Source organism: Phaethon aethereus, assembly GCF_964289735.1.
Source record: "Phaethon aethereus genome assembly, chromosome: 2".
NCBI lineage: Eukaryota > Metazoa > Chordata > Aves > Phaethontiformes > Phaethontidae > Phaethon > Phaethon aethereus.
The window spans coordinates 23,061,814-23,080,623 of NC_138582.1; the positions used below are offsets into that span (position 1 = coordinate 23,061,814).

The 18,810-nt window shown below is 38.3% G+C and overlaps 1 protein-coding gene across 29 annotated transcripts in view; it reads right to left on the reverse strand.

The window, feature by feature from the left end:
• The window catches only part of RIMS2 (regulating synaptic membrane exocytosis 2), a gene marked incomplete at its 5' end in the record, with an annotated part of 516,464 nt that overhangs the window by 282,709 nt on the left and 214,945 nt on the right, over nucleotides 1-18,810 (reverse strand). For all 29 annotated transcript variants that reach the window (XM_082015603.1, XM_082015596.1, XM_082015619.1 and 26 more), the window contains one exon: nucleotides 6,080-7,005. In XM_082015603.1, coding sequence (XP_081871729.1) covers nucleotides 6,080-7,005 — 926 coding nt within the window. The remainder of the gene's footprint in view (nucleotides 1-6,079; nucleotides 7,006-18,810) is intronic.

The following is an 18,810-nucleotide window of genomic DNA, read 5'->3' on the forward strand; positions in this document are numbered from 1 at the left end:
TGCCCAGGTGGCCAAGAAGGCCAACAGCATCCTGGCCTGTATCAGCAATAGTGTGGCCAGCAGGAGTAGGAAAACAATTATCCCCCCGTACTCAGCACTGGTGAGGCCGCACCTCGAATCCTGTGTTCAGTTTTGGGCCCCTCACTACAAGAAGGACGTTGAGGTGCTGGAGCGTGTCCAGAGAAGGGCAACGAAGCTGGTGAGGGGTCTGGAGCACAAGTCTTATGAGGAGCGGCTGAGGGAACTGGGGTTGTTCAGTCTGGAGAAGAGGAGGCTGAGGAGAGACCTGATCACTCTCTACAACTACCTGAAAGGGGGTTGTGGGTACGAGGGTGTTGGCCTCTTCTCCCAAACAACTAGCAATAGGACAAGAGGAAATGGCCTCAAGTTGCGCCAGGGGAGGTTTAGACTGGATATTAGGAAAAATTTCTTCACCGAGAGGGTGGTCAAGCATTGGAACAGGCTGCCCAGGGAGGTGGTTGAGTCACCATCCTTGGAGGTATTTAAAAGCCATGTAGATGTGGCACTTAGGGACATGGTTTAGTGGTGGACTTGGCAGTGTTAGGTTTACGGTTGGACTTGATGATCTTAAAGGTCTTTTCTAACCTAAATGATTCTATGACTCTACACATAAGAGTTTCTTTGATAATAAAAATGGGCATCCATCTAGCTATCATGTTTTAATAAAAGAACAGTGAAAGCAAACACTAAACTTAAGAACTGCACCTCTGACAAAACACAGACACATTTGCCTTTCGCACCACAGATTCCACCCACACCAGATGTCAGCCACCGTCTGTGCAAACAGATACCTCTTCCTGGGTGCTCTGGATGGTGCCTGGGAGCATGGCATGCGCATATGCCTGAGCTGTTTACCACCATTGGAAAATCTACTATGTCCTACTTTATATTTAGAGCAAATTAGAGCAGTATTTAAAGCTATCACATGCCTAGATTTCCTTGAATGAATTCTCTTTTTCCACATAGAGATTGTCTCTTGCTGGAACTCTGGCATTTGAAAGAGTTGTATAGAATTGTAGGACATCAAGGACTCCCAAATATCTGGGGAAGGAACAGAAGGAACCCCAACTCCAGCACAGGTCACCTCTTCATTGCCTGTGTTCTGAGTGGGGGTATGACAGCCCCAGGGACCACTGGCTTTCCCAAGCGTGGCTGTGGCAAGTCTCTTCAGGCTGGCACTTGGGTGCACTGCAGGTGTGACAGTATTGCCACAAGGAATATATGGGCAGTTTGATTTTCTAGCTCTACCTGGAAAGCCTGTAGATACACAGAACAAGCCTGTAGCACTCTGCTTCACATCTGCTTCATGCTGGCTGACAAATTATGAGGGCCCTTTCAAACCTGCCCTAAGGCCTATTCCTTACAATTGCACTGACAAGCATCTAACTGAAAATGCAAATTAAAAAACTTTAATATTTCCTCACAAGATAAGACACTTCAATTGGACAAGCAATGGAGACAGTCTGGCCTGATTTGCACACCACAAAAACCATAGCTTCATTTGGAGCTTTGTATGTGACGTGGGTCAATGCTCACCTTACTGCAATTAACACCACAACCGTTCTTACTTTATAAACCATGTTTCTCAGAGCCTTGAAACTGAACCAAGTGAACTAAGATGGTTTTGAGAAAGAATTGCTGAACGGAACAATCTAGAATATTTAAAAATAAGTCATTATGTTTACTGGCTGCGGATCCATTTTACTGCCATTTAAAATTTACATTTCATAAAAGCACTGACATTTCAAGAATTGTTTTTCTCCAACATTTTAAGCATTTTTGCTCTTTCACTATTAGGGAAAATAGAAATATACCTAATATTTTGGTCCAAAACATATGGTCATCTTCTTTATTTTTCCTCTGCAAAGTGTATTTTCTAACACAGACGGGGAATGCTGATGTGGAGATACAGCCTGGGACTGTCTGCTACCCTGATCTCCAGGACTGGCAACAGGCATTGCAAATGGAGACACGGTCTGTGCAGTTTCAGAAGCCTGCTATTCACAGCAAGAGTAAAGAAGTCCCTTAGATAACTTGCAAAAAATCTTGGGAGCTTCAGAAAATTTTTAATAGCCCAATAACTAAGAATTGTTCATCCAATGCACAGAAAAAGGCAGAGGCCGTCTCGTAAATTAGTATTCAGCTATGTCACTAAGGTCGGTTTTAACGTGTATGAAGTCCTGCACAGAATTCAATCTGCAAAATATGTCTCATTCTGGCACAACCTAAGTTTCAAGTAAACACATTTATAAACTCAGCTATGTCCATTTAACACTGTTGTCATGCACTGCTTCCCAACCTTTTAAAGAATGAACTGGTCTCTCACACCATTGGCCCCTCACCAGAGTCCTGTGCGTCTCACCTTGCCAAACCCCCTCTCAGCACTTCAGGGCAATGCTGCCAGGCCCACGCCGCTTGCTCAGGGAGTCCCAGTTCCTCTTTGATAAAGCTCCCAAGCCCAGCCCAGCCCTCCTGCCCTCCTCTCTGAACACCCTTTTCCCGGAAACTCACCATCTTTCCCAAACTGCTGCTTCTGCTTTTCTTTATCTGTTCTTCCCAAACTACAGGTCACAGGTTTAGCCTACTTAATCTATCAGCTTTGCTCTCCCCTCTTCTTCAGCCTCAGTTTCCACCTCAATCCACTGGTTTCCAGACACCCAATGGCATTTTGGTTTGCAGTTCCTAAACTTCCTCCCTTTGTCTGCTCATCCTCCTGAAGCCTCCTGATTCCCATTCCAATATGTCAGTCCTCAGCCTAGTTTATGACCCGAATTTCCTGGTCCAAATATAGTTGCATTACAAAAACTACGCTCTATCTTAAGAACCTAGCTCTTCTCTTCTGCAACTGAATCTCCATCTACAGTGCTTCTTCACCATGCTTGTGTTTCACATGGCTGTCTACTGGGTATCTGAGTGTTGTCTGGGTGTTCATCAGCTTTCTCTGCTCACAGTTTCCCTTGTCCCAATAGAAAGGAGGGAGGAGCATTCCAAGGCAATGGTTTCTCTGGCCATTACCAGAAACGTGCAGAAAAACAACTTTGCCTTGTTCCCCCCTGAAAACAATCAGATCACATTTTTGAAAAATCAAGGAAAAAAAGCATCTTAAAGCAGACAGCTACTGAAATGAGATCAGGCCCAAATAGTTAAAGTCACAGACACTCAGTATTAATTGGATGCTCTTCCCAGAGCTCTTAATCCAGCAGCTGGTCCATGCCTCTGTTGGACTTGTAAAATGAAATGGCTATCTTCATTTTATATGCATATATACGTTCCAACCATATATATGTATCAATCCTTTTCATTTTGGAGATGAGCTTAAAAAGGCAAACTTTCAGCCCTTTTAAGAGCATATGACTATAATTTTTCCTACCTTTTTAGATAATTCACAATTTTCAGACCAGTTTCTCAAAAAAAATGTCAAGGCCTTGTAAAATCTCAGATGTAATTCAGCAAACAGCTGCTCCTGCAGCTCAGGCCCAGGCTGCAGCTCACAGCTGAGCAGTTATTAATATTTATTTGCAGGATCTGTGAAAAGATATGGGTAGTCCATAGAGAGAGAACAAATTATTCTCCTCTTTTGGAGAACTCATTATTACTGCATCCAAATTTTCACTCTAACATTGCCACCCTTCATCAGTCCAAGGCCAAATGTTTTATATTTAATATTATACCTTTGGCCAAACAGACTTTGTATGTGGTTTAAAAGAACAGCTGAGAAATCCTCAGATCTGGGGAGTTTTTGAAGGGCAGAAAATGAGTAATTTGGATTCCATTTTTATGGGAGGTGTTTAAAGTAATTAATTGTATTTTATCAATTAAGGAAATAATGTATTGCAATACAAGAGAGACTGATGGGTGTTTATGTGCTGAATGCCTTTTGGTGGTATTCATGAAGAAATCACTTGCTTATGAGGACTCTGAGTGCAGACTGGTTTACAATGGTAAGAGAGATTAATGAAAATAAAAAGAATGAGGCAGGACTTTGTGGGTCTGCCTACAGCAGCTGTGAAGGCTGGATCCAGGCGGTGAGATCCCCTCTTCCTCTTTCTCTTCTCCCCTCCCTCATGCCTAGCAGAAGACAAATCTTCCCAAAACCACCTAGACAAATACTTTTCTGGAGCTTCCACACCAGGGATTAACAAGTGGGGGAGAAGTATGACTGGGACCGAGGATATCATCTGATAACGTGACCAGGGCTGCTGAGGCTGGCATCAGCTGGCTCTGGGTACAGGTGTTGCTGCTGGGATAGCTGCCTGATCCATGCCCGGTCCCTGCCTCCCAGCCCATCAGCAAGAAACAGGACCCTCCAGCTCGGGCTGGAAGCAGGCACAGTCAGAAGCACTCAGACCTCTTCCCCAGTGCAAGCAGTTGCTCTCTTCCTATGTGAAAAACCAAGGCTCTTCTCCACACTGCTTCCAGGCACCTACACTCTGTATGTCATGAAAACTTCTTACAGTAATTCAGTCAAGACTAACAAAACATAAAACAGAACATTTTTTTTCCTGTAAAATTTTGCAAGCTTTTTTCATTCATTTATAAAATACATGCTCAGTTTAGCTACATTCACTACCTCAGAAATCAGCACAGACATGACATTATCGTTATTATTAACTTTGTTATCAGTAACGTTTTCTTTGACAGTTAAAATACAAGATTATTTAAGTGAAAGCTATAATTTATGTCAAATAATTATGACAGAGAATCTAACATTGTTTCTATAGTATGTTTGAAATGTATACATTTTCTATGTTTTGTGTACAAAATAATATATTGCTTGTATATTATTCTGTATACTATGTTTCCCATGCTGAACTTCATTAAATAAAAACTTTGTTACTACTTCTCATATATTGATTTGGTTTGTTTTCCTGAAGGTTGCTACCAAGAACAAAACCATGAACACCCTGAAGCTGATAGAAGTTTTTCATCTCACTCATCAGGAAGACTAAGGGGGTCAAGGCTTCATCACAGTTGTTTCATGTAACTGCATGTAAGTGCCTACTTCAACCTGCGTGAAATTTCCTTCCCTTCTACTTTATCTTGCTCCTTATTTATCAGACCGTTGTTGCTGCTATTGACATGAAAATTCAGGGTTATTTCACTAACCCTAATTAACTACTTGCTTCAGATAGCAATATTAATAACAAATAGTAGCAAATTTTCTAATCCCAATACACAACAGCAGATGACCATTTGTGAGAATTAGTAAAAGCACACTAGCATAAGAATAATAACTGAAAACCTGTTGCAACTATTGTACTTTAGACCAACAACATACATGAAGGTAAGCAAACAATTTGATTCAGTTTAAACTGATGGTCCCCAATGCTTTCATATTTAAGTCACACATTACCTTTGGATAGGTTGGGAATAATTTCAATTCATCTTAGTTTTTCTTTCTGACAACAGAGAAACTCCAACATTATGAATAAAAAGCACTAAAACCGAAAAGCACCATAGTTCCACAGGAAAAAGAAACATCCATTGGTATAAACCGCATCCGTCATTTTAAATTTGTTTAAAAACTTGAATGGGTTAACTTTATAAACACACAGGGTTTTTTGCAGATCAGATGTTCTTTAACCTGCAGCAGCCAGCATGAAACTGGCTTAAGCTCTGTATCATGTGCTCTAGTTAATGCAACAGAAATGCAGTCATGCGCCCACACTTGATCCAGATCAAATATGTGCACATTGTGATCCAGGAGTGTGCAAATCTGGTATTAATGGACATGAAACCATGGCCTTATATGACAGCCCAGCTTTATATACTTTGCAAATTAACAGTTTTTTCACTAGGCATGTTTTTTTCCTTTAACATATCCAAATACTTTTAGTAGCTGTAATGTTCTTTTACATGTAAATCATTAAACTTAGATTTAAGTAAATGAAACACAAATTCAGAAAAAAATAACTCCCATCACAACAAACTTGAGTCACCTGTGAAGGGCTGTAGATACGCAGTCGCAGTCAGTTCTAATAGGTAAAATAAACACACAATGGAATGAATACTAAAACACATCTCTATATTGAAACAGTCAAAAAATTAGAAATCTTACCTTTTTCACTAACACTTTCACTTTCAATCTCTACGTCATCACAACTTGTATACTCTGGAGTGGATGCCAATTCTTCTTCTGAACTACTTAATGAAACCTGTCGCATTTTACCTCCCTTTTTCGTTTTATGGGGCTTTGGTGGTGGAGGTCTGACAGATTCAGACTGGTCTGAGCTGAGTGAATCATTCCGTAACATGGTCTCCATCTTTTCACGTTTTGTTTTCCGTACAGCAGAATTGGGATCCAAATGGTGTTGTTTCCTTAATGAATCAGACCGCCTCATGTCTGGTCTTTCCAGAGGAATTGGACTCCTCCTAGGTGTAGGAGGGCTATGATTTGTGGTCCTCTGACGATTGGGACTTGGTCCCTGAGCCTCTCGAGTTCTTTCCATAGAGTATGAACGTTGATTTTCCATGGCAGCCCTGCGCTCAGACACTGATCTTTGTCTTGACGGTCGTTCCATCCTCAGCATAGACATCCGAGAATCTTCCAACTCGGTATTTGCCAATGAGACATCACTATGTCTCCGTTCATGACGTGCTCGGGACACTTCAGCATGGATACGCATTTGTTCCTCATATGGTTGTGGCTTGACTGGATAACGAGCCAAATTAGGATCACTTCGGTACCGTGCCTGGTACTCCTCTTCCCTCCGTTGCCTTTCATATTCTTCCCTGTTTTGTGCATCTTCCTCTTCTACTGGATACTCTTTGGAACGCCTGCGACTCCTTCTGTTGGAATCTCTGTAATCACCCAGTTCAGGTTCTTCATATAACTGAGGCCCACGCTGCGACCGCCTATCTGAATAATCTGATGGTGACCTGGGCATTGCACTGTCTGATGTAGCATACTGTGTATATTCGTCTCTCTCGTCCCTTTGGTCGTATCTTCTGTTCTGTTCTCTTGATATTGATGGGCTTCTTTTCCTAAATAATCATGACAAGAAGGAAAAAAGAGAACTCTGTCAATATTTCTTGTAGCACAAATATACAGTTAATGCTAATTAAATGACAGAATGATCAGCTGATGGGAAAAATAATCCGTTCACTGCATTTCTTTGTAAATGTGCTTGCACATTTTCTGTACTAAATTAAAGATAGCATGTCACACTACAAATCTGCTTATGGTGTACAGTTTAAATCAAAAACAGCTTTAAAGGAAAATTGCTAATACAACATTATAAAATATAGTATACAAATACTTACGCTACTTTGCAGTCATAACTGCTTCACAAGTACCAAAATTTTATAATCCTTTGTAATCGTTTTACAGCAATGTAACTTGGCCATATACCTCTGTTTCATAGGGTTTTATAATCACCATAGAAATTAAGGCTAGATGGATCATTCAGTTAGTTTGATCTTTTAGCAGCCGTTATTGCTTAAAAACATTCATTTCAGTTTCTGCAAAACTCCAATGTGTGACAAGGGCAGAAAACAGGACAAAGATCCAACAGCAGCACTTGTCTAAATCAGATGAACTCAGAAGACCTGAGCTCAGAAAACAAAACATTTTTTGTGTTGCATAAGTAGAGAAAGACCTTCAAAGTCCTGCCTGTCTGACTTGACCAAAAAAATCCTTCCCATCCCTATACAGATGGCAATAGTATTAGTCCAAGCATTTGAGCAAGACTCACCAGCCAGATAGCGGAATGGAGTTCCTGTACCAAATTAAGCATCGACTCTTTGTCATAGGCAATATCTAGCCATAGACAACTTCTGAGGTTTCACAGGAAGGTGAAAAGGGAATCATCAACAGATATTTTTTCCTGACACTGATTGCCTGAAGCATGTGATTTTATTATAGGCAATATTTTAATACAGGATATGTCTGGAATATATTATGAATGTTATATTGTTATATGTTCTGTTTGTTTCATACAACATTGTTTGCTACTTGATTAGAAGGGATCAATTAAATAGGGAGTAGTGATTCACAGGGAAAAAACAAACCGGAGCTTCAGATCCTGCCTTTATCAATCCTAAGAGGGTAACGAGCATTTGAAATGCTACTTCCAGACATGTCCAGATTCATACTTAGTTTTTCACCCCAGATGGTCTTGAAGGAGTTACCTGCAGGAAACTGGAGCAAAGATCCCAGATGTGGATAAAAGAGACTCAGAGATGGGCCTTCTCTGGGATAAGATAGATCAGCTCAAACTTTAAGTAATGAAAATATGTATGTTAACCTATTTTTGTGCTATCAGTCCTTTCCTCTTATATTTAGTTCTATCGTTGTAATTACAATCCCTTTGAAAATGTTTTCTACCCTCACAAATGACCACTGATACTGAAGGGCAGCCCTGCTGGCAGCAACCAGGAGATCCTGCCTACTGACAGAAAGGATGGGAAAAAGGAGAGCAAAGAAACAGCCCTGTTGTTGCCACAGTTGTCCTAACAAGCAGGGGTAAGGAAAGGAAAGTGGTGGAACACTGGCACTGGCTGCCCAGAGGGGTGGTATATGCCCCATCCCTGGAAACATTCCAGGTCAGGTTGGACGGGGCTCTGAGCAACCTGACCTAGTTGAAGATGTCCCTGCTCATTGCAGGAGGGTTGGACTAGATGACCTTTAAAGGTCCCTTCCAACCCAAAGATTCTATCATTCTATGAACTTAGTGAGGGGGAGAAGAAAAAACAGGCTCTCCTTGGTGCCCAGGAAAGTAGAAAGGGCTCTGCCTAGCTAGTAGGAGAGAAAATGCTCTTCTCGGAGCCAGAAAGGAAATGTAGTCTCTGCTGAGCAAGGGAAAACCACAACTGTCTGAGCAGAGTGTGCACAGGGGGTTGACTGGCAAATTGGCATCCTGTCTTAGGTACTATACAGGGTCATTAAACTGTGCTTGAAAGGTTTGTTCCCAGTCTTGCCTTGTAAATATTAAAATACTTTAGCCTTAAAATGGCATCTGCAAATGAGGAAACTAATTCAGTCTGCAAAGATGCAACTCTTCCTGTGAAGCATGAGAAGTAATGTAAGCATCATTTGGATGTCTATTTGCTTATGGTGAAGCTAAGATGCCCTATCTGTCTTATTAAAGTGTCATGTTAGTACCAGCACAAATCATCATCTCTGTAAGTTTAACAAGAACTCTATGGATTCTACTACTGAGGTCTCAAGTTGAATCGTTCGAATGTGACATGATCGGAGTTTCATAAGTCTAAAACCAGAATGGCCAACAGGAACGGGCAATTAGGACAACAAAACTACTAGAACCCAGACAGTTTGCAAAGACACAGAAGTTTTCATTAAGACAACAGAGATTAGATGTGGAAATTTACTTTAAGGAAAATAAATATTTTTCATTTAAATATTTCAGCTGATGAAAAATATGCCACATCCCAAAATAAGTTGTTCCAACAGCAAATTACCTACACTGATGAAAATTTCTGCCATGCCTACAATAAAAATGTGCTTCATTCCCCCCCCCAATTCTGTCCCCCATGTAGGCAAATTTTTTTATCTCTATGCAAATACAATTGGAATAAATGGCACTCAATAGGTAAGGTAGTCATCCATGCGGATGTCATTGCAAGATTGAGACAAATATGTGTGCACATGGAACATACACATACTCTACTGTTAATTACTCACACTGTGTATACTCAGTCTATATTTCATATGGATTACATTTTATATACAGTCACAGACTTTAGCATAGATTTGACTCTCCAAGACATCAAAACACCCTAGTGAGCATGGTATATACGATCAAACTCCACCATGAACTGTGTAACACACAAAACCATACAGAATCTAGTTTGACAAATCTCACATGTGCCTTAGAGCAGACTAAGACACATTCTTCAGGATTAAACATCTGCATACATGTATCTATACTAATATAAACAACAGAAAAGTAAGAATTGTTTTAGCTACATAAAAGAGATGATATATACACACACACACACAAACATGTGTGTGTGTATGTATGACTCCATGTCACAGTGTCCTCATATGGATGCAAAGAACAGTAGACAAATCTCTTCTGGAAACATTGCTGCTACAAAGTCATGGGGGGACGATGCTGAGGGGATAAAAAAGATGGAATTTCTGTATGAGTAAAAACACTTATTGTAGACATTTTGCTGAGGCAAATGTACTTTTATCAGGAAGACATGTCATCTGAGGAACTGGCACAAGATTTACTAAATAATCCACCCTTTTTTCTAGCAGAAACTATGTTAATGAGAGGAGGATGTGACAATTCAGCATTACATTTTTATACCTCTTACACAAACATTTTCTAACCTTGTCTGTTACATTTACAAGCACTCATTGCCTTTCTTCCATTTTGTTGCTAAGACATGAACATAGGATCACCACCTACAGCTAAGAGTAATGTAAAGATCAGCTGGGTCCTCAGTCTATTCCAACCTTTCATGAAGGAAAAAGCTTTACACAGGTGCCCTGCATGTGGCAACTACTGGGCCACATGCAAGAATAAGGACCTTCCTGAAAATGCTTTTTCTTCAGAGAAAGCAGCCTGATAAGATAAAAGTAACTACTTTAATTGTTGACTGGCACTTTCAAACTCCCTTTCTAATTAATTTCATCCCTGCTGAAGGGATCTAACTTCACTACCAGGATCAAATGCCAGAAGTTGTAATCCTGTCCATCAGAAATAAATTAACCGTACCTGTACACTGGATCGGCCAGAAACTTTGCTGGCAGGAGAGGGCCCGTCCTGCCCAGCAGTCACCATACCACTTGGTATTCAAGCCTGCCATTCCCTTTACTGGTCATCACAAGACAATTAGCCACCCTTTACCATGAGTCACTTCTTTTCATTTTAAAAATACCTGCTACAAACACAGCTGTACAAGGTATGCACATGTTAAACCGGTGTTATTAAACCGTGGTAGGAGGAACAGTACTGGTGAAAACTTATGGCCAGTCACTGCTATTAAAAATCTGCTGTTATTTTTAGATCACAAGGTAATTCTCACTCACCTTCATGAGCCTTCATCTAATCCATTTCTCACCGTTAACTACCTTAAAGACACCTAATAAAAGCCTTTCCTCAGGTACCTCCAGCTAGATACACCATGGAAAATGACTACTCCTGCCTTTCCAGGACTTCCCCAGGAGATTAAAAGTTAAGAGAACTTCAAATGTGTGTCAGCAGCTGCAATACACACCCTCCAGCTGCCAGCTCAACTAAGCACTATACATCGCTTGTCAGAAGGATTACCACCTTTTCTGAAAAGGTTCCCACACCACTGAGAAATCCTCCAGGCCATTGTGATTACTACTACTTTGAAACGATAATAAATTGTCTGTTATGGTTAGGAGACTCTAGAACCTGCACACATTTCTTCACCAGGCACATTCTATAAATATTATCCTTTCACATATAGAGACTGAAACTTATTTTCTGCTAATTAACACCGTATGGGTTTTTTTAATTGCAATTTATCAGTACATGACATTTCGTCTTTTAGCACACATCTCTCAACCTTACGCTGATAGAAACCTTATTTGTAGTGCACTACAGATATCACTAGTACTACGAAAAAGCAAATAGCTTGACTGTAACCTGACTTTCTCTTCATAAAGTTAAATTATTCAACTCACCCACACTACACTAGGGTGTGAAGTACTTAAAATATGGCGTAGAAGAATATAAGACAGCTATTCTGCTTTGATGGCTCTAATTTCAGAAATGCAACTAAAGTCTTGAAAGTCTTTGACATTCATTTGTATTCTTCCTTGAAGAGAAAACACTCTTCTGCTTTGATTTAGATTTTTAAAAAATTAACCTAAGCATACTGAGGAAAAGGAAATTTTTAAAAGGAAGTTTCCATCACATTTCAGAAGCCATGAATGTTCAAAAAACACTGTGAAGTATTTATATCAGAGTGAAAACTAGATCTCAGATCTTCCTGGCTACTAATCTTGTTCTCAGACCAATAGAGAAACATTTAAATTGGAGAAAACTTTCAAGAAAATATCATTTTAAAGATATGTTACAACAGGGGTACCTAAATTCGTCTACATTTACTTGGAAATTTTTATAAATAAGAAGTTTTGGGTCAATCAAAAAATAGTAAGGGCTCAGTGGGCCCGAGCCATTATCAGCTACTTGAAAACTGAATATTGGTCACCTACTTGTATGACCTAATTATAATTTACTAGACAATACTTTAATATTTTCTACTGTGTTTCCTATGAATTAGCAAGGAATAAAATTGAATGGAAAATTAAAACTGTAATTTTGCTTAACTGTTTTCAAAATGTGATCCCTTCAGTACATGAAAGAATAGTTCAAAGTAAAAATTCACATTTCCCACTGGAACTCTGTCACAAAAGCCACACAAGAGACAGGGCTTCTTGTTAGAGACCTCGTCAAATACACTGAGCACAGCTTTGTTTCTCTTTTACTCTATGGCTCCTGTCAGGAAAACAATATTTGTTGGTTGCTTAGTGATCATATAAGAATAGTTCTACTATTCTAAACTTTTATACTGCTATGTGTTGTATTCAACAAACAGTCAGGCACTTGTTTTAAAACACCAGTGACAGGGAGCAGATAAAACACCACCATGATGCCTTGCAAAAAGGTTCCTAGGCTGCAAGAAGATGAGCTGAACACTCCGGACCTTGCAACCAAAACTCCCATGAGTGCAATGAACCCAGAAAACTTGCTGTGCAAAATTAAGATCTGGCTGCCTATCTCAGGGAGGGTCCTACTCTCTCTGTGTTAGTTACTCTTATGAAAGCATTTCCACAGGCTTGCTTTGCCGTATTGAAGAATCTGAAAAATGTTTGCCGATTTTTGGAAATGTTTTTAAAAGACTAGCTTGTATCGATTTAAGTCCTTTTCTCATTCTCTGCTTATACTCTTGCTTTTGCTGAGTCACATTGTGCATGAGAAATCATTTTGCACACTCTCCAAAGCAGCTATGGCTCCAGCTTATTGAAAAAGTAGCTTTTTCTGACTGCCAAGCAGTTTCAGTTTCTGTCAAGATCTCTTTTTGCAGTTCTTCTATGTTGTCTAGTTTTATACTAGATTCATCTTCTGATCAGTCTGTTCCCCCCTCCTTGGTTTCTCACGCTCAAAAAAAAAAAAAAAAAGAACGTAAGCAACCAATGCATGATTTGCAAGCTCCTTCATTTAAACAGCCTACTCTGATAAAAATAAAAAGTATTTCTCACATTTCTTGATCAATATAGTTTTAAACAGGCTGCCCTGAAGTACATCTAACACTCAGATCTAAGCAATTCACTAAGTAAAATTTATCTGAGACTGTATTTCAGCCATGCCTTACAAATTCTAGCAATCATATTTTGAACTATTAAAATACCTTCCAGCTAAATATCTCCAAACAATAATGAATTAAGTTTACAGTGATGATTATAAAATTTACTGAAGCATGAGAGTGATACTGCAGATATTCATTTTTATTAGATTATATCTGAAAATATAAATTCACAGACTGCAGGCTGGTATCAATGGAATGAAAGGAAATCTCTAGTAACAGAACATTAACATAATTAAATTCACCACTGATAACAACTTTGCTTTGAACGGGACATGATTGCACAGACATACAATTACTTCAGAATCACATATTTTCCATACAAGCAATTCAGCAAAAATTCAGTATTGCAGCTTTCAAGGGCTAATTTCAATTTGTGCAGGGAAAAGAGTTATAGCATGGAAAAAACAAGGAACCGGTGAACAAAACTAGTTATTCTAAGTATCCTTTGCTAATCTACAAATATTTAGGTAACAAGTTTGTTTCACCATTTTTTTTAATATCAAGAACATCACAGATAGGAAAATGTGACTACCAGTAGAAATGGCTTTGTTCTCCTTTACTTTGACTGAGTTTTCAGTAGCCCTTATATCATATAATTTGATTTTAGAGAACTGCAAAAAGAGAAATAAAATATTTTAATCTCACTGTTCATTCAGCTACATTGATGAATGTTTACCACTTACAAATAGGTTAAATGTACTGAGGTTTTCCTTTGTTTCTACTTTTTAACATCTTTGAAATGGATATTTTGTGAAGTATTACCACTTAATATACAAACAAGATCTATCTCACCTACTTTTTCAGTAAAATATCTTGTAAAAAAAAGCCAATTAATTATAAAAATAATGGTAAATGGATTAAATAGCTTTTGAGAATAATTGGTCAGAATGTGCATTGTAGTTATCTGTCTCAGTACGGACACCATAGAAATCATTTGCAGAAGGATGGAATCAATTAACAGCTGCCATACAGCAGGATTTAAATGAGTTTAAAACCCTGGGTGTTAAAAGAATAGTAGGTCACAGAAACATTAAAAGAATGAGTTAATACAATACAGAACTGTTACTAAAAAGGACTTAAAATAATATAAAATACAAGAAAATCCCAAAATTCTGCATCTACTATTTTTATGAAAAGATATTCCACTTTTTAAAAAATACTTTTGTCACAGAAAATATAATACAATTTAAAATACTAGTTCTTAAAAAAGTGCAAGACTTTGTTAAAGATATTATTCTCATTTATCTGAAGCACAATTAAAAAGTTTTTCAGTACTTCCATTGAGCTTTTATTGCTAAAAGTAAAAAATATCTTCCTAACCATCCCCAAAAAGAGCGAAAAATGCTGAGCACTACGAATTGATTTCACACAACACATTCAGCATCTTTCTTCCCTGCTTTACCTTTTGATCAGCCACTGCACTTCTGGGAAGTAGGAAGCCTCAGGTTCATGAGAATACATCAATGTCTGTTCTGGCTAGGTCTTTCATTTAATCCTCTAGGTTCAGTGAAATCATACGAACAGTCTCTTAATTTTGAGACACAATTTTTTAGATATATTTTACAATCCTTTCCGTTCCCCCAAAATGCAATTAGAAAATACAAGGAATCTAGGAAAACAAAAAGTCTAGTATATGAAACAAGAGCAATTCAAGTCAGAGCACTGACCCAATGGGAAGCTATTGAGAGCATGAGAGGAGTGTTACAGTTTAATGCTGTTACCATGTGCTGTATATAGCTGGAGGTCAAGTAAGAATTTACCCTATAAGGAGGATTATGGTACTTAGCTGATTAGTGCCTTGCTACAGTACTATTGCCTACAAATGAACATGCTGGTCAAGGCATTAAATTTAAACTATTTTTAAAATTGTGCAGTTCCAATATTTTGTGCGTTGTGTTACTAGGTCCAGCATCTTCTTTGTGTTCTAGGTTTCAAATTAAAATTATGTAATATCTGTTATTTTTAGTTTGTAACAAGTCAAATTTTGACGCAGTTTTCAACTGTTAGGCTAAAATAGCTGTAGCATCTACTTCAGTCTCATGTGCTGAACATACTGTAGAACCAAAAATACTTTTTTTACATGCCATTTAAAAAAAAAACCACTGAAAATCAATGGACTAATTATTTCTAGCAACAGTCATCAGAACTCACTTTCAAAATATGGTGAGAATGTGAAAATAATAGAAAGCAAAGGTGTAGACAGTCTCATTTGCATTAAATAATTCTAAGCACATTTTTCCACAATTTCACAAGCAAGGTATCTTCTATCTATGCAAACTAGCTTAAAAGTAAATTATGTTTAAGATAAAGTGTCATATCCCAGACAAATTTGACCGTCATAAATTTAAGCCATGATAAAGTGGCATGACATGGAAAAATACAGACTTAGCAGCAACCTAGATTTTATCCACCTCAGTAATAGTGAGTTCATACTCCTAGAAAAGGCATTCTGACACCAGTTTTTACCCTGAGCCATCACAGAGAGTATATCATAATATACTTCATCTGTACCTCATTGCATCTAAATTTGAGTCTAATCTTTTTGAAGCGTTTCAGTTTCTTACCACAGGGATCATTCAGCAGGTGCTTTTCCTAGCAGCTGAAAGTTGAAAGCAGTTGAAAATATATCTAAAAAATTGTGTCTCAAATATCAGAAACCTTTAAGTCTGATGAAGAGAAGTATTTTCGTTCAAAGAAACACTCCATTATTACTAGGGTATTATCACCATGAAATATAAAAAGATAGTTACTTCAATAATGATCAAACAGTAAGAAAATATCAGCAACATGGACAGTCATATGACAAATGTTTTGCTTAATGACATCTCTGCAGGCTCTTTTGGATTCTTAAACTCCTAAAATTGTAACTTTACTAATGAATGTGAGTCAGTGTATCTTTTTTTTCTCTATTGTATCCATAATTACAACACATACGTGATATCAAACAATGAACTTCAGTTTTAAAATATCTCTTTGGTTCATATTTCAGTCTGGAAAAGATGAACTGTGTCATACTGAGCTGGGGAAAAAGCTCCACAAAAGGGAAAGCAGAAAATATCCACTATGAAAATGTCCATTTTCTTCAGTAATGTCAGGTAAAGGCCCATTTATTTCACCCATCCAAATTTCACTCATCCAGTGAATTAAATCAGTGGTGGCTCACCAGTGAATGGTGGGCTGTTTGCAGCAGCTTCTCCAAGATAAAGCTGGCAGGCTAAATGCGTTCATGCTAGGGAACATCAGCTGGACCACTATGAAATGAGACAGATGCATTCAATAACTCTTGGATATTAACACAGTACATAAAACTTTAAATTTCCAATTCAACTGTCATTCTCAACATGTTGGTGAGGTGAAATTAAATGTGTCTATTCTTAAAGCCGCACCTAATTCTATCCAACATAGGAGCAGACCACAAGTTTACAGAAAAATCATTTGTATTTCTGTAAAAAGCTATAGCACCTTTATTATGTATTGGTAGGACATGATTTTACAATGTTTTTCAAGCTCCGCAGTAGTTTAAGTACTGGGCTCTCAATCCACTGTCCTTATGTGAGCCCAGATATGTGCCCCAATGTGCAGGAGTGAACAGTTATGGCTGCCTAGACAAACCTCCTTCAGTTTAGATGCCAGGGCTCAGACAGGAGGAAGGAAGATGTCCAGCATGCCTGTGCTGCCTGTGTGGTCAGAGGCGCTGTGTGAAAAACTTCCTACCACACTACCATGTAGTAACAACATCATGTGCATAACAACAACCTGGCTTCTTGAAATATCAGCAGAGCGCAGAGTCATCCTCAGATATCCAGTTCAGATCCCTGAAATTAGGTATTTCTATCACAGCTACTTTTCTTTTCTGCAGTGCTGAGACCCGCTCTGGATGGTCCTCCCTCTTAGTTTCTGATCGTCTCTTAGATTTGTCTGCACTAGAGCAAGTCTTCCATAAAAGAGGTTCAACATTCAGCTTCCCAAAGAATAAAATTTATTCCTGGATCCTCATAAAAATCCATATGGAAGATCATTATCTACTCTAGAAAGCGTGTGGAATTGAACACTTGGAAGCGAAAAGGGTAACCCTGGCTGCCTAGCAGCATTTATACCGAAAGGTGGCATCCAGTCAAGATGACAACAGTATAAAACATACCGAGGAAAATACCAACCTCTGTTGAATACTTGAATAGCAAACCACTGTTGAATAATCCTTGCAGAATTACTCAAAACACAATAGCCGTGAAGAAAATTTACTGAAATATATAACTACATCTCTTCCACGAAAATTGTGTGTATCAAAGGCACTTTAAAATGAAACAACTAAAATAAATCTAGTCGTGTAACATAAACGAGCCTTAAGATGTATTCTGCATTCTACTGCAATGAAGATAGACTCAATTACCCTAGTCTTACTTAAATAAGAAAAGAAGATGCCAACTTCTTATATTCCACAGGAGAAATGAATGCTCATTTTGTAACTCCGTGTGTATATAAACATCCCAACTACTTAATGTTTTATAGTTCCTGTCACAAATGTAACCTGCATTACCCAAGAAGCCAGTTTTCAGTAGGATTCTCCAAAGTCAAGATACAAATGATGAAATTTTAACTAAAGTTCAGGGCTACATGTTAGAAGATTTTGGACCAAACGGTCACTTCTTCCGTCAACAACAGCATTTCTAGAAAAGGTATGAGAACTAATAAAAAGGGGGTCAACCAAGGCTGACTAGACTCAATTGGCAAATAGCTGAGAAACACTGAGAGGGAACTGTTCAAATCGTACAGGTTCTCAGCACCTTTGATAACACAAGTCTATTATAAAAATTACAATGTACTCTCAATAATTCAGTCTTGAGTAGAATGTGAGCAATCAGCTAAGAGAACACAGTAAAGGAGCAGGAAAAAAGTAATTAAGGAAAGTGATGATTTAAAACATTTTATAAAGACACTCAAGAAAGCTTTTAGAGATTAGTGATGACTTCATCACTCTCAGTACTGTTATTGTCTGATTGTTGGGATCTGTAGTTTTTTTAAGTTAACCTCTACTTTTGTTGTTGAGCTAAGCAACAAGAAAGGTTGAATGTATGCTCACTGAAGCACTTGTCAAGCATGAGAGCAACTGGATGTTAGGCTGGGGAGCCATGCTAACTTTGCAAGAGACTATAAAAGACATTCAGGATGCTGGAGTTGATGGTGCAGAAAGCAAAGATCAAGTTTCTGTAATTTTACACGAGAAAAACTATCCGAATGGATAGTTGGACAGATTCAACTTTTACAATTGCCAAATAACATTTCATGGTATACAGAAATTTTGAAATGCATGTCCAGATGAACTAACACAAAACAGTGACAAAATTAATAGATCCATATATAATAATAAGAGAAGGATAACCATGCTCACATAGTTTGATGTCCTTCCTCCACAGGATGTTTTTTTCTAGAAATTAGATTAATGCCAACTATAACTGAAAAAACAAATTAAATCCC